The 16,191-nt window shown below is 38.1% G+C and overlaps 1 protein-coding gene across 1 annotated transcript in view; it reads right to left on the bottom strand.

Moving 5' to 3' along the window:
- BBS9 (Bardet-Biedl syndrome 9) overlaps nt 1-16,191 on the bottom strand; it is a 458,887-nt gene that overhangs the window by 84,668 nt on the left and 358,028 nt on the right. Inside the window, exon 20 of the mRNA XM_047694605.1 lies at nt 11,028-11,210. Coding sequence (XP_047550561.1) covers nt 11,028-11,210 — 183 coding nt within the window. The remainder of the gene's footprint in view (nt 1-11,027; nt 11,211-16,191) is intronic.

The following is a 16,191-nucleotide window of genomic DNA, read 5'->3' as shown; positions in this document are numbered from 1 at the left end:
TGCGACGACGTGGATGGAACTAGAGGGTATCATGCTTAGCGAAATAAGTCAATCGGAGAAAGACAACTATCATATGATCTCCCTGATATGAGGGAGAGGAGATGCAACATGGGGGGTCGAGGGGGTAGGAGAAGAGTAAATGAAACAAGATGGGATTGGGAGGGAGACAAACCATAAGTGACTCTTAATCTCACAAAACAAACTGAGGGTTGATGGGGGGAGGGGGTTGGGAGAGGGGGTGGGGTTATGGATATCGGGGAGGGTATGTGCTATGGTGAGCGTTGTGAAGTGTGTAAACCTGGCGATTCGCAGACCTGTACCCCTGGGGATAAAAATATATGTTTATAAAGCTGTAAAAAAAAAAAAAAAAAAGGAAAGAAAGGATGAATCCCCAAGTTTTGTAGCAACATGGACGGGACTGGAAGAGATTATGCTGAGTGAAATAAGTCAAGCAGAGAGAGTCAATTATCATATGGTTTCACTTATTTGTGGAGCATAACAAATAGCATGGAGGACAAGGGGAGATGGAGAGGAGAAGGGAGTTGAGGGAAATTGGAAGGGGAGGTGAACCATGAGAGACTATGGACTCTGAAAAACAATCTGAGAATTTTGAAGGGGTGGGGGGTGGGAGGTTGGGGGCACCAGGTGGTGGGTATTGTAGAGGGCACGGATTGCATGGAGCACTGGGTGTGGTGCAAAAATAATGAATACTGTTATGCTGAAAAAAAATAAAAAAATTAAAAAAAATAAAAAAAATAAAAATAAAATTATGCTATGACTTACTGAATAAAAAAGTTGAAACGGGGCAGTAGGAAGTATAAATTTGAAATTACTGAAGCAAATATTCATGACAGAAGAATGACAACAATTCATATTATCTTGCAAAAGCCAAAGCTAAGTGCTTTCCAGGATGTAAGACAAGAAGATACAGATAGAAAAAATGTGTTGTATTTTGTTACTAAGATACATGCACATTGGTTACCATCCTGTGCCAACCAATACAATTTAAGTAGGAGAAGTTACCAAATCCCTGGAATAGATGTGGTTTGATTAACTAATGTATTACATAGAACTACTGTTCAAGCAATAAACATCAATTTGCCTAAAATTTCCTGTTAACTCTGGATGGAAGCTACTCAGCTTTCATCAACATATGATTCAACTGAGGGCAAAAAAAATAAGGCTTTGATCGTCAAAAAGAAAAGTATTTAAAATAGATATCAGAGGCTCCAAAAAAAATCAGGAGGGCAACAGTGGCATGCTCTTAAATGCTGCATCAACAATGCTCTTTGTGGCACAGAGGTCACACACACGGCACATAGGACAATGTTTTGTGGATAAACGTGGATAGCAATGACATTTAGAGTTTAAAGATGAGTTAAGAGAATAAAATTTTGAATGTGAAGAAGTGTCAAGAACACTTCAACCAATTTATTTGCTTGATTCAGACACAAGAGTAACAGATGATAAAATGTATGCTTTAATAAGTCTAAAAGAGCTCCTTCAATACTTATTAAAAACCTTAAGTGACCAAAAATACTATGTCATAGTTTAATTGACAGTGTTTTTTTTTTCTAAGAGTTCCATAAAATAATGCCGTGACTTATAGCACCTTATTGTTGAAAAAACAGTAGTAGTACTAATAGCTAATAATTTTTAGGTGACTGTCATATGCCCGGCTCCACATTTGGTATTTTACATACAGTATCTCAATTAGTCCTTACAGGAATCTGGAGAGGTATATAAAAGGTATCCTCATAACAACTGCACACCTTTGACAAGTGGTTCCCAAATGAGGTCACAGATATAATACAATTTTTAAAACATGGTTTAGTACTTCTGTACTTGTAGTAGTAAGTAGTAGTATTTTGGTCTTCCAGATGATATAGATAACTAAATATCAAAACCCTGAACCTGAAAATGATGATGGAGACACCCATGGGAGGCTCAGTAAGTGGTCTATTTCACTGAGACCAAACAAGCAAGGTAATTTTCAGTTACTTTGTGTGAAAAATAGAATTTGAATTATGTCTTCTTGAGGAAGAAAAACCTTAGTATATATTTTTTTTCATTAAATTGTGCTTTCATTATTTTTCATTATTGTGCTTCAGTCAACCATTTGTAGTAGGCCACAGCCAAACTTAAATATGCAATAAAGAGAATATAGTACAGGAAAGGACATAGCTGCAATGCAAAAAGAAACTCCATGTGCAACAGCTACTCAGATGCTGATATGGCCCTGCTTCCAGCCTAACTGTGGGAAAAGCAGTGAACCTCTGGTTCTAAACACCTCTGTCTGAACTGGCAGATTCCTCGCCCTGCACAAACTGTTTTCCATCAGACTCTGGGCATGCCTTCATGAGAAAAGGCATTGGAGAGCCAAGTTCTCTCACTTTCTTAATCCCATGTTCTCCCTCTGAACCATTTGTTTACTGGTTCCGTAGGATTATAAAGTGAAAGCAAGCTGAAATAAAATCTCAATGGTCATTCTCACCTCTCTTCAAAGCAGAGCCAGTCCTTAGGGTCTGGTCTAGTTCACCACTGTATAGATAAGGAAACCAATGCTTAGACAGTTCCATAATTTGCTTAAGGATGTAGAGCTAGTTAAGTATTTGCTCTAAAAAGGGGGAGGGCGTGGATTTGAACCCCAGTCTGACATAGTACCTATTCACAACCACAGTTTGTATTTTCTAACTATTAGCATTTAGGTTGCTTTCAGTATTTCATAATTATAAACATGGTACCAAATAGATTTTAGTTTACTACTTTTAGTGCAGTAACTTAGATTAGTGGTACCAAGTGTTGGGTTTGTTTTGTGACCCTTCTTGTCCTAGAGACCTACAACCCTCTGGAAAGCCTACAGCAGAAAATAGGTGGATATGTCTATTTTACTTCAGGTCTCTCAGCACTATTTTTATCAAGTTTGACTAAATCAATATAGGTGAAGTGTACCTAATAATTGTTTTCACTTGCATATATTCATCACTGGTAAGATTAAAAATTTTTGTATTTACTGGTTTGAACTACAGGACATGTGAATGAATATATGTATAAATATATACATGTGTGGTGGTCTGGCTATCGATCTATCTATATCGTTTACCATCCATGCAGGAGAGATCAGATTTCACTCTTATAGAACCCAATAATATTTGAGGTTGCTTGCAAAAAACAGCGGTGATGAAAATGGAAGATGAATACTTCCTTTTTTAATAAAACTATACAGTTGTTTGAGTAGAATCTGCAATTGTGTGGAACACTACGGAAATAAATGGGGTATCAAGCAATCCCTAGATACTTATATCCAACTATATGCTTAATTTAAGCTTTAATTCTATGGGGATGTAGAAGAATCTGTCCTTACATTTATTAGAATACAAGACAAGTGGGGTGCCTCTGTGGTGTGGTCAGTTAAGCAACCGACTCTTGGTTTCAGCTCAGGTGGTGATCTGATGATCATGAGATTGAGCCCTGCTTTGGGCTCCATGGAGTTGGCTTGAGATTCTCTCTCCCTCTCCATTTGCCCCTCCCCCCACTCGTGTGTGCACGCTCTCCAAAATAAATAAATAAATCTTAATACATAATGAGAGCTAAATTGTGTCATAGCACCAAGTGAAATTCACAAGGGAATGGAAGCCAGAATAAATGAGGGAAAGAGAATTGATCTGCCCTAAAGGAGGGTGGATAGAGGGGTAAACAGAAGACACTATGTTAGGTGAAGAAAAAAAGACACTATTAGCTGTGGCCTGATGCAAAGAAGCTGTGTACCGTGGAAAGTCAGATTTCCCAGACAAAGTATGAAAGCTGGGGAGTCACAGAAACTGATTTTGAGAAAGAAGATATGATGGTGCCAAGCAACTGAATGCCTGGCACTGGAGTCCAAACTGAACCAGGAGCAAAGAGAGCCACAGAAAGTATGTAAGTAGATGTGTGACAAGAGAGCAGTGGGCTGAGTCTAGCAGTGATGTACAGGGCATACCAATGCAGAGACATGAGAAGAAAGGCTACTTCACCACAGAAAGCCAGGTAGAATAATGAGGATGCAATCCAAGGGGGTTTCTGAGAAACATATCCAGATGAAAAACAGCGGGCCAGAGTGACCAACTAAGCCTGCAGCTCTGTGTGTGGTTACAGCACAGAAGGAGCACTGGTTTTAGAGGAAAGACACCCCAATTTCTACATGTACCTTTCTAAAAGAATGCAATGTTCCAGATATCAAAATCATCGCTTTGCAATTGGTAGATTCAAAATAAGTTGGGTAAAGGTATTTTAAGGAAATCAAATTAATATAAATACATTTCTGGGGCTCCTGGGTAGGTCAGGTCATAATCTCAGGATCAAGGTCCTGGGATCGGGGCCCCCGCATTGTTGGGCTCCCTGCTCAGCCAGGAATCTGCTTCTCCCTCTCCCTCTGCTGCTCCTCCTGCTCGTGTTCCCTATCTCTTTCTTACTCTCTCAACTAAATAAGTAAAGTCTCAAAAAAAAAAAAAAAATACACGTTTAGCCAGGAATCAAAACAGTGGGCATTAGGAGGATGATGATGATGATCATTATTTTCCTCATTGTGGTTGCCTGAATTTCACTTATTTATTTATATTTAAACCACATCCAGCTTCACAAAGGTTTGGGAGTGGCATACAGTGAGAGTGAAGCTTCAATTAATCAATTCTTTGTTTATTTATTTAGTATCTCTATTCTTGAATACATAAATAATATTAAATGTATCCATTACTGTTTCATATATGCTATACTTAAGGGAAGTTTAAAAAATTACACATCACCACTTGTATATTGTATTCTACTTAGCTGCTATTCTGATGTATTCAAATTTTTAAAACAGCAAGCAAGTCATCAGAGAGTTCTGAGATATGCTATACTCAACACTGATGAAGTAGAAAACCATACCATTATAGAACACCAGTTGCATGTAACTAGCAACAACACAAAGTATGTGGCCATTATGATCATGAAACTAATTCTTTCATGTTTCTCTAGTTGGCTAAAATCAAGGGGATTACCAAAATATTTACTTTCTACTATGTTCCCATATACAGCCTGTAATTGTGATGATACTTCAACAGTCATAAAAGCAGACTTGATACTGACACCAGACTTCCTCCTTTTGTTTGCCTTTTAAGAAGAGGTCATTAATAATAGCAATGATTAGCCATCTCAGTCATCACTCAATCCAGACAGGAGGCACAATGCCCCTTACATCAAACCTGCCCTGTGACGTAGAAGCCTTCAAATCTTGTAAGTGAGCCTTGATAAGTCTCTCTACACAATAGGATTTCCTATTATAAACATCTGTTTTCTCACATGAACCATGTTGAACAGGTTAAAAATAAGTTTCTCTTTCCATATCAGTCTGTCAAAGGCATAATCAATCAAAATCTAAGGCTGAAGGCCCAAATCTCCTTCCCCCACTGATGGAAGTTTCCACCTTAACTTTCTTGGGGTTTGAAAGTTCAATACTAAGGAAGATAACTGTTAAGGTCTTAAGAACACAATAAAGCTTTTCCTTTTCAAACAGCAGATAACATCTACTAAAGATATTAAATGCACTTTTAAGGAAAAGAAAAAGTAAGGCAAAATGCTATGCAATGTGCCAGTACTCCTTCTAACTCTAGGACTGTGTGTACTCAGGTCTCCAAACCAGCACACGGTTGCTTTTTTTCTCAGAGATTCCTCTGGAGTCAGGTGGAACATAAATGAACATTTTGTGGAGAAGTCGCAGAAAGTCCATTTGGAAATAACAATATTGCTCCTCTTTGCTCTCTTGCCATCTTCTGGAATTTATGTGAAAGAATCTTAGTCATCTAAGCTGTTTGGTAAGAACATGAAAAGCAGATCTGTACAGAGATCAGGAAGGGCAAAGAGGATACACCCACATACCCAACCACAAGTGATGGTGACTACCTAGAATGCTCTATTCAAAAGGATTCTGAGGTCATGTGCAGGCTCAAGAGGAAAGAATTTGGAATGATTATAATGTCTACCAAGGTCATGTGAAGGGAGAGTAGCAGCACTCGCGCCAGCCTATTGCCTCCCTTTTATGTAGATGCATTCATCTCCCTAGAGAAAGCCTGGTTATTGCATGTGACCAGGCAGATGATACCAGAATACCAGAAATAAGGGCTGCTAAAGCAAACACCATGGCATAACTTAACATCAGCGTCCTACCCTTCTCCGATTAATTTGTTAAAATGTGCTGAAGTTGTTAACCCAATTGACAAAACCCTTTCTCTTTTAATGATGGAGAGTACTATGTAATAGAAATTATTGTGGCGAAGGAAGGGTTCTATATCTGCACTTTCCAATGTGATAGCCGCTAATGGTAGCCACATACGGCTATTGAGTGGTTGAAATACAGCTAGAGAAATCGAGGAGCTGAAATTTTATTTCACTTTAATTCATGTAAATTTCAATTTAAATAGCCACATATGTCAAGTGGCTCCCATATCAGACAGCCAATATGTTTACGGCTAAATGTGACTAGAATCTGTTTGCTTACAACATTGAGGTAAATGGGATCTAACTCCATTTTGTTTATTGAAATATGCTGAGATCCTAGAACACTGCCTGAAACATAGTAGATGCTTAATAAATATTCATTGAATGCATAAATGACTGGATAAGATTCCAAGTCAATCCTGAGGTATGTAAAGTTTTACAGCTTTTGGCTTTTATACAACATCATGAAAGGGAGATAAATGTACTATCACAATTAAACATTCTCTCAGACTCAAACCAGTAACTCAGCCTTCATGGACCTAAGTAGAGATAGTATTTTCCATAGAGCTTCAAATAGATAAAGGGTCAGTAGATACATGTTTAAATTCTGCTTTGCGAATACTCTGAAATCTCCTCAGCCCCTAACCTGATAAGGAAGAAAGCAACTCATTTTAGAACTGCCCCATCAGGTACTCTGAGAGAACACAGTATTTGGGGCAAAACTTCTCTATTATGATAGGAAGATGATATGGACACTATCATATTTATTATCAAATTCACTCATGGAACTGAGTTTAAAAGCTCTTTTTGGAGATGCCAACGAAAACACTTAATGTCTTTCTTAAAGTGAAAGGAAGTATCCCTACAAAAACACATTTGGCATATGTAACTTCGAGCACTTTGGAAAAGTCACATGTAATAGTCCACAAACACCAGCATTTATTTGCCCCAAAATAGTTATGAGAAGTGGCAAAAATAGAAAAGCATCACTAAAGAAACAGACCAAAGAAAATAATGATGAATTCTGTTCCAAATGAGATGGTATTTAAAAAAAAAAAACAAACTACTGATGATATAATATGAAGAACATTACTTTTCATTAGCAATAATTAATTCTAAATATTTTTGCTTTGTGAACCTGATGGCTGTAAGAAAATATTCCAGAGTGAACTCGGGCATTTTGCCTGCCTTTGTGACACACACCACCTCGATAACAATACAACAAACCATTATGCAATGCTATGTGAAATGTAAATAAAATATCTTCTGAGTACTTTCTTCCACCTCTCAATACTTATGGGGACATCTGACCTTGAACTGAGAGTCTCTTCTGAAAATGCTATCCACATGTCTGAAGTTCTCCCCCTCACACATGTACTCTGCCATCCATTTTCAACCAAACCGTCTAAATTACATTCAGATTTCTGTGGTATCATAATAACTTCAATATGGGATATATTTTCAACATTCTGGTCAGAGACTCCTTTCTTTCCCGCCTTACCCTCCCTCCAAGTTATTTCAGGTTTGCATATTTCATTTTCACATCTCAGTGGGATACCCATCACATAACATTTATTTGTGAGGTCTAAAGGCATAACATGGGGGACTGTGAACTAGCATGTCAAAACCACATACTGCATGCGTATGTCTTGAAGAATGAAAAAGGAATCCTTTTTTCTCAAGATATATAAGCTGTCTCAACAGTATAAGTCCAAAGTGAATACCACAACCTAATTAAAGATGAAGAGCATAACAAGCAGTATTAAAATGTCTTTCTTGATTCATTCTTCTCCAAGTTATGTTTTTATCAAGTGTCCTGTCTCATTAATGACTTCGATAGACATTACGAGTATACACACCTTCTAATCTCACCAAATTTAGAAGAAAGTTGAAAGAATTTTCCCCTCCACGTTTTGGGAGGTATGACAGCACAGAACACAGTGGCAGGACAGAAAGGAGCTTTGAGAAGATGCCTTGTCCATTCACCTGACTACAGGGATGAACATACTACATACTCCCAGCAGAAAGAGGCTATTTCCAAAGTTCCCTAAATTCAGAAATACCACAATCTCTCTGGGAACTCATTCCCTACATTTGAGAACCTCTATTTCAAGGAAATTCTTCCTCTGGGTCTAACCACACTTCAGGAGCACGTGAGCTGTGTGGTCACACATGACCCCACATTCAGAAGGGCCCCACACTTGATTTAATGCTTTGCCATCGCCATCTTGAAATTCTTAATAATGTTATCCTTGAACTTGGGTTCTGTAAGTGAAGTCCGGTGGGACAGAGAAGTGTTTCTGAGAGGGGAAGACATGCCCAATATGTGTGGCCTTCTCCCTTTCTGTCCCATAAGCTTAGAATTCCATGGCCCCTGAATGACTGGGAGTCAGGGAGACTTAAAGCAAGTACAAGGAAGGTATGTAACATCTAGACTGATTAAGTGGGGCACTGACAGCCCTTCAAGGCTTTTCATTTGCCCCAAAACTTGTTTTGAATGAAGAAAGGCAGCAATAGATTTAAAAAAAAACAAAAAAAAAACACAGGAATGATTAAGGCAGTCCATTATATCATGTTACTTCCCCGTATTATCCAACTATTACACTGAAAATGGTAACAGAAAGAAGGGGAAATAGAGTAACGCAGAGTTCCTTTTCCTTTCTCTCCTTCCTTACACATCAGTAAGCTGAAGGTGGACAGTGTTGGCAGATGTGTACATATCAAGAAGTGAAGTAAAAACAGTTAATTTTGTGCAGTGATTCACAGTTCTTTAAGACCAAAATACATATGCATGTATGAGCTACAAAATAGAAATTACAAAATTTGGGTGATTAATATTTGTATTAAGACTGGCATTGTACACTATAAAGAATAAGGGTAAAATTCATGCTAACAACTTGAATTTTTAATTTTCCTTCATTTAGAACAACATAAAATAACATATAAAGCACCATGATGAAAGAGAGATGGCAGAAAGCAAAAGGCTTGTTTTGGTATCTGTTTTAACAACACTTGAGCACTTTTTCCTACTTTTTTGAACAAGGATCTATATTTTCATTTTGCACCGGGCTCTGTAAATTATACAGCCGGCCCTGCCCTGCTTCCTCATGCTCCAGATTATATCTACTACATCTGTTCTGACAAGTCAACTCTTGTTAGCTTTCACCCTTCTCTCCAGTCATTTACCCACAACAAATATTGACTGTGCTATGGTCAGGCATTGTGTCAGATGCTGAGAATATAAAACTGAGTAAGATATAATTCCACTGTATTCCATTATCTCATTTAATTCTTGCTCAACTTATTGCATAAGTCCTATTATTGCTTCCAGCTTAGAGCTACAGAAGTAGAGATTTAGAACAGCTAGAAAACCTGCTCAGAAGGACTTTATCATCAAGTGGTGGAACCAGGAACTGAGGCCACCCACATCTTTCTGACTACTAAATCTGAGTTCATAGTTATCATTCTTACTAATACACTCCTAATTGTACTGTTTCCTATTACTACAATCAATTTTAGCAGTAATTTTATTTTTTCAATCTAAGAAAAATGTGTACTCTAAATTCTTTTCCAATTTTTTATTAGTATTTTGTTTAGGATATAAAATATAGTTTCATTTTTTTCATCTGACAATATTTTGACCCAATTATAGAAAATTACATTCAACTGATAAAGACTGTGATTTTCAAAATCTTGTTCATGACTTTGTTTGCTAAAATATAGTGTATTAGTTAAAAACATATGCTTTGAAAGCCGCCATACCTGAGCTCAAATCCTGGCTCTACCACCCACTAGTTTCCAAAAGGTACTTAACTCTCAAAGCCTAAATTTTTTCATATACAAGATGAGGATGAAAACAGTACCTCAACTACCTTATTGGGACATGTTTAAGATTAAATGAGATAATCCTTGTGAAACACTTAAGATACCACCTGATGCCTACCTAGTAAGCACTCAAAAATGCTAGTTTTAGAACTATTATTTTTAGTCCTGTGTTCTCATAGCTGTGTTTAAAAATTAATTTTAAATGACTTTTTTCTTGAAATGGTTTCCTCCAATACAGAAAATTAAGTCCAGCAGTTTCTAATTTCTAAGAAGTATATTATTTCTTCGTATTTAAAAGCATGCAAGAAGTTCCCCCCAAAATGACACCTGGTAGTCATATAATCCTCTAAAATTCAAGGGCTCTAAAATATTTTTATTCATATAATCTTTCACCAAAAATTCCAAATATGAACCCTCATTTTCCCCTGTTTGGTTCTAAACTGTCTACTCGAAGGGTCAAGAGTAAAGGAGTTTATACACTATATATAAAGAACTATATAAATGAAGCAAAATATTCCTGTCATTTAGCAAGGCTATCTCAGCTCTCCCTAACCCTAGAAGTGACACTTAAATTTAAGAACATTGTGCAAATTAAAATGGCTGAACTGTTTTCTCTGGTGGAAAAGGAAAGGATTAGCTAATCTGAAGGTTTACTGCCATTGCTCAGGCAGTCAAATGACTGTTTCCGTGGCTCTGATTGAAGAGCACATAAAAAATAGACTGAATACCACATAAAAATGGACTATATACCTATTTTAAAAATAACCCTAGGGAAAAAAAAAAAAGGTCTTTATTTGACATTTTTATTATGGTTTAAAGAAAAGAAAAACAGGATCTGGGTTAAAAAAAAAAAAAAAAAAGCCTCCATCTGATACCTTAGAAAACATGATAGCCATGTGAGATCTTCCTAAAACCACACTCTTTTCAATAATGATGGCTGTTACCACTGCAGGCTTGTGGGTCCTTACCAATTCTTGAGTGTCCTGCTGTAGTGGCAGAAATGCTGCTTCCAGAATAGCAACCTGGTCAGGACTGAGCTTCTGCCACAGCCCAATCAGCAGAATCACCAGATGGGTGGCACTTCTCAGCTTGGTGAATGACTGGAACAGATTGTCTTGGTTTTCCTCTACTGCATCTGCTAGAGCGATTACCTGCAGAAATGACAAACTTCAGTTAGGGATAATTTCACAATTCTTGAGCCCTCAACAAATTACATTTGGCACACTCTTGTTTTTCTTTAAAACAAATTGATGAACTTTGTCTTCCACAAACACAAGCTATGTTGAGTAATAAAATAGTTATCATTCATCTGTTCACTTCCTTCTTAAAAAAAAAAAAAAATCCCTAAGGTAATTCCAAACCCATATGGCCAGGAGATGAAAATATCCATGAAATCGGCTTAATGGGGACATTGTTCAGTGTCTGTTTCACCATCAATTGACCTTCTACAATATGTGATAATATAAGTAACCCTAATACAGTTACTTTAGTCTTTATTACTAGCCACAGAGATTGATCAATTAAAAAATATCAAAACAACCTCATTTGCCATTTAATTTAAAATAATGACGTCATTACACCCTTTTTAGAAAATAACTGCCTCTGATTATTATTCTTTACTAGTTACATGGTGCTGGGATATCCAGTATTTCTTTATTATAACTAAAAGGTAGATAATGTTCAAACATTTGACCAATTGAGTAATGTCATTTTTAACACAAATGTCAGGGACTAGCCCACAGGGACCTGAACAAAAAAAAAAAAAAAAAATGTTCAGGGTGTGTTAGCTTTACAATGCCAAATCTACTTAGGATAAAATTGGCAGGAGCAGAATTGGCTTTTTTTTTTTTTTTTTCATCCTTCTGAATAATCCTGTGGAAAAAAGAACTAAAGCAACAATTGGATGGAACATCCAATACTGCCCATTGGTGTTTTATTTTAATGTCTTGGTGAATTTTGTGCTCATTAAAAGTAATGAACTGACTGGCTCAGAGGCGCAAGGCGTCTGACAGCCCCCAGAACAGGAATAGTAAGAGCCAAGGCAATGTGAGCTCCTTTCTATCAGTCCCTGCCAGCTTGAAGAACTAGAGCTTAGATGACTTTCAGAACTCTAGTGTACATGAACCATTTGGTGATATTTCATGGCTTATTGACCCTGGTCCAAAGGGCTTGTTAAAAAATCATCATTCAAACAAGTAAGGGTTTACAGCTGTGTGGTCTCCCAAATTCCATGTAGCAACAGGGCTGTAGGGGGACAGTCCTCAGAGTATCTGGGAGATGATGGAAAAGAGATACAGTTTAGGAAAGACAAAGCAATTGAAGGTCCTTGCCTGACTATGCGAGGTAGACCAGGATTCTTCATCATTTGGTTGAGGGGTTGCAGGAGATAGAAAAGACAATCACAATTCACATTCAGATCTCCAGGGAGCCCTGGGAGTTTGGACCAAAGTTGGCATTACAATAAAATGCACTGCTTACTATGTACCTAATACCGTGCTACTTCCTTTCCATAGGTATTCAAAAAAGTACATATCTTATAGTCCATAAGGATCTTATAATTTGTTGGATAGGAAACATACATATACAACCAATTAGTGGAAAGAAACATTACTGTAATAATGCTCTAATTGTGCAGAACAGAAAATAAGTATAAAAGAAGTTAGCAAATGGACAGATTACTACAGGCCAGAGTTAATATCCCTGGGGCCTCTTTTACTCAAATGAGGCTTGGAACTCATCCCTTCCCTATTACTTCAAGAAGTCCCCTCTAAAAGACAGAGGCCACTTTCCTTAAATCAAAACACCTGGAATCATCTGCTTCTCTCCCCCACCCTCACCATGATTACAAGGGACTCCTGTTAGATTCTATATTTATTTTCTTTTCTTCCTGTGACTGTTACCAATGAAGCCTCATTGTGAGGACCATCATATAACGACACAGATGCCTTGTCAATAAGCCCAAATCACACAAAGATCAAGGTCATAAACACCTCCTATGTGCCAGGTATATGCAAGAATTTGCAGGAAGCACTCTAGGGAATTCAGTGGCGACAAATCTAATCTCTACCTTCAGAGAGTTTATAATGGAGAAAGGAAAATACGTCAGAGACAAAAGTTGATATTGTAGGGAAGACCCTACAAATGATAAAGGAGAATGCCATTAATATTATAATCATTAGGTTAATAATAATCCTTGTAATTAAGTGAGCATAGACTACATGCCAAACATTCTGCTGTGCCAGTACTACACACAGGGATGCAAACTGTGCCTGTGTTTGGAAGGGCTCCATAATTGGTTTAATGCCCTGCTGTCTCTGTCTTGAAATTCTTCTTCTTCTTTTTTTTTTTTTAAGAGAGAGAGGGAGCAGGGGGAGGGGAAGAGAGACAGAATTTAAGCAGGCTTGACACCCTGTGAGGAGCCCAATGTGGGCATGATCTCATGACCCTGAGATCAAACCTTAACCAAAATCAAGAGTCAGACCAACTGAGCTACCCAAGCGCCCCTCTGTCTAGAAATTCTTAATAATTTTATTTTTGAACTTGTGTTTTATAAGTGAGGTTGATGAAGGAGTAAGACACATGCACATGAGAAGAGGAGATAACGCTCATTAACTCGCAGTGTTAAATGTTCTTCTATTTGCACTTAAAATTGGCATTGCACAATATAAGACTAATGTTAAAATTCATGCTAACAACTTTAAATTTTTTCTTACTTGGAATGCCATTAAATAGAAAATAAAAACACACCATCAGGGGTGGAAGGATAGACTACTAAAGAAAGGAAAAGCTTCGTATTTTAGTAGTTATTTTAAAAGCAAATTCTTCTGGCCTTTGAACAAGGGCCCTGCTTTTTTATTTTGCACAGGGAACTGCAAGTCAAGTAGCCAGCCTGACCATCACCTAGCAAGTGAGAGACCAGGATTCACACTTGGAGTCTCTCACTTCAAAGCCTGCATGCAACCTGAAGCACCTTCTAGGTTCAGAGAAAGGCCTTACTGACTCTGGAGAACTTTAAGAAAGAAAACATAGAGGAAGAAACAGTGGTGTGCTGGAACCAACTTGTCCAGCTCCTACAGGCTCCAGAGAAAGGACGGGGCGTTTGATTTTCAGTTTTGTATGTCAGCTATTAAACTCAGCCATTACTAAAAATTAAGTCACATAAACTTAAAATTAAATAAATTACTCCAAAACAAGGGTAATAAATACTCAAAACTCATTGCTTCCTAATTAGTTTACTATTGTCAAGACCCTTGAGGTTATTTATGCTTACTGTATCTGTATGTTGGAAACACTCTGCAATGGTGGGTTGGTTATTGCCCATTTCTTCCCAGCTTTGCATTCAGTGACCTCACATCGGTAGACTGAAATCAGCCATGGCAGAAGTATTTACAACATGAACATCAACAAATGTTACAAAACCGTGCTTCTTCCCAACACCTCTCCTTCCCAGAGAACCAGCATGCCACTGAGAGAGGTATCAGAAATTCATCCTTAAGAATAGATATTGGGTAAGGATGCTTTAAAAGTGTAGGAAACAACTTGAACAAATGCATTAAAACAGAAAAGTAGAGGCTGCTTGTTCAGGAAGGAGCAAATATTCCAGTTCGGGAACAGCATTTGATGAGATCAAAAAAAGGAAAAAAAAAAAAGGTAATCTGGGCAACTGTCATAGAGGAAACGGAATGTCAAATGAAGAGCATGCACTTAACAGCACAGGTCCTGGGTGGTGGTGGAGTACTGTGAGTGTGGGTGTTCCCTGATGGAGGCTGCATTCAAAGCAGTTATCGATCATAGTAAACATTTGGGCATTTGCTGAGACTTAAAGTAAGGCTGTTATGCACGTTCCTCACTATCAAGGGAAAATTCTTACTAAGTGTAACAGCATGTCAGTTCATAGACCCACCCAACTTGCTAAACACAGCTGTGGTGGAAGAATGACTTCTCAGTGAGACAGCAGCCCAAGCCACAGGATCTTTCCTGAGCAAGGCCCAAAATACATTAATCTGAGAGAAGCATCGTTTCTCTAAGTTTCGGTCTTGCTAGTTATATTTCTGTGCCATTGTGGAAAGTCTGCTATCCCCAAACGGTCACAGAAATTGGAAAGAAATGGGATAAACAATTCCTTATGTAAATTACCCCCAAGGAAAATCTTCCTGACCTACTGGCCAGCATGAAATACTAAACAGATCTCCATGTTCTCAATTTAGTTCTACATATAACAGCCAAGTTTACTTTGTTCTCCATAAGAGCCAAATGAATTTAGCAGAATTAACATAGTAAAAAGGGCTGGAAAATATAGACCCATCAAGATTTAGATCTGTCTCACCAAGGCCTCGAGGATCTCGCTGCTCACCTGGAACTGCAAAATGAGGCCGACCAGCTGCTAGGGCTTACATCGGAAGGAGAGTGATTTTTCAGTGCTCATCACTGGCTGTGCAAGATGTATGTTCCCTGGGTGTTCAAAAGAGCTACAGAAAGGGAAGGGTTTAGGAAACAATAAATGCTAATGATTTCAAGCACAAATGTGTTGATGGCCTTTGTTTTGCTTTTTCAAATTGAAGGTTTCCAAATAAAATGGAGACCTCAAAGGACATCCGTGTCCAACTGCCATATCAGTTGATGCCAAAGTAATGAGGCAGAGGCCCAGGGAGCTGCATGCAGGAAAATGCTCAACTCATAAAATGAGTGTGAAATTAATCCCAAATACTTCCAGCTGCCAAGATAGGCTCTAAAATTGGTTACAGGAAAGTAGCAGCAGCAACAGCAGAGTAGACATGAATCATACTATGTGAACACAGACATGTCCAATTTCTTCACCTAAACTCACCATCAAAGCTGCCTCCAAATCTTATGTGTGGCACACAGAACCCTATTACATTGCTGCTTAGCTATCATTTACTGAGCCCTGACTGTGGGCAAGGCACTGTGTTAGTGCTGTTATATCTACATTACCACTTGGTCTTCAGGACTACCCTCTGAGATAGGAATTCTTGATCCCTGCAGCCCCCCTTTCCAGATGAGGAAACAGAAGCTCAGTGCTCAGATGACCTTAGTGCCTGTGGTCCTGAACTACAGCAGAGAAGCACCAGGATTCAAGGCTGGCTCCTGATTCCCCACTGAGTGCTTTTTCTT

This window comes from Lutra lutra, chromosome 11 (assembly GCF_902655055.1).
Source record: "Lutra lutra chromosome 11, mLutLut1.2, whole genome shotgun sequence".
Classification (NCBI taxonomy): domain Eukaryota; kingdom Metazoa; phylum Chordata; class Mammalia; order Carnivora; family Mustelidae; genus Lutra; species Lutra lutra.
Note: the sequence above shows the minus strand (reverse complement) of the source record. Positions and strands in the feature narration are given on the sequence as shown.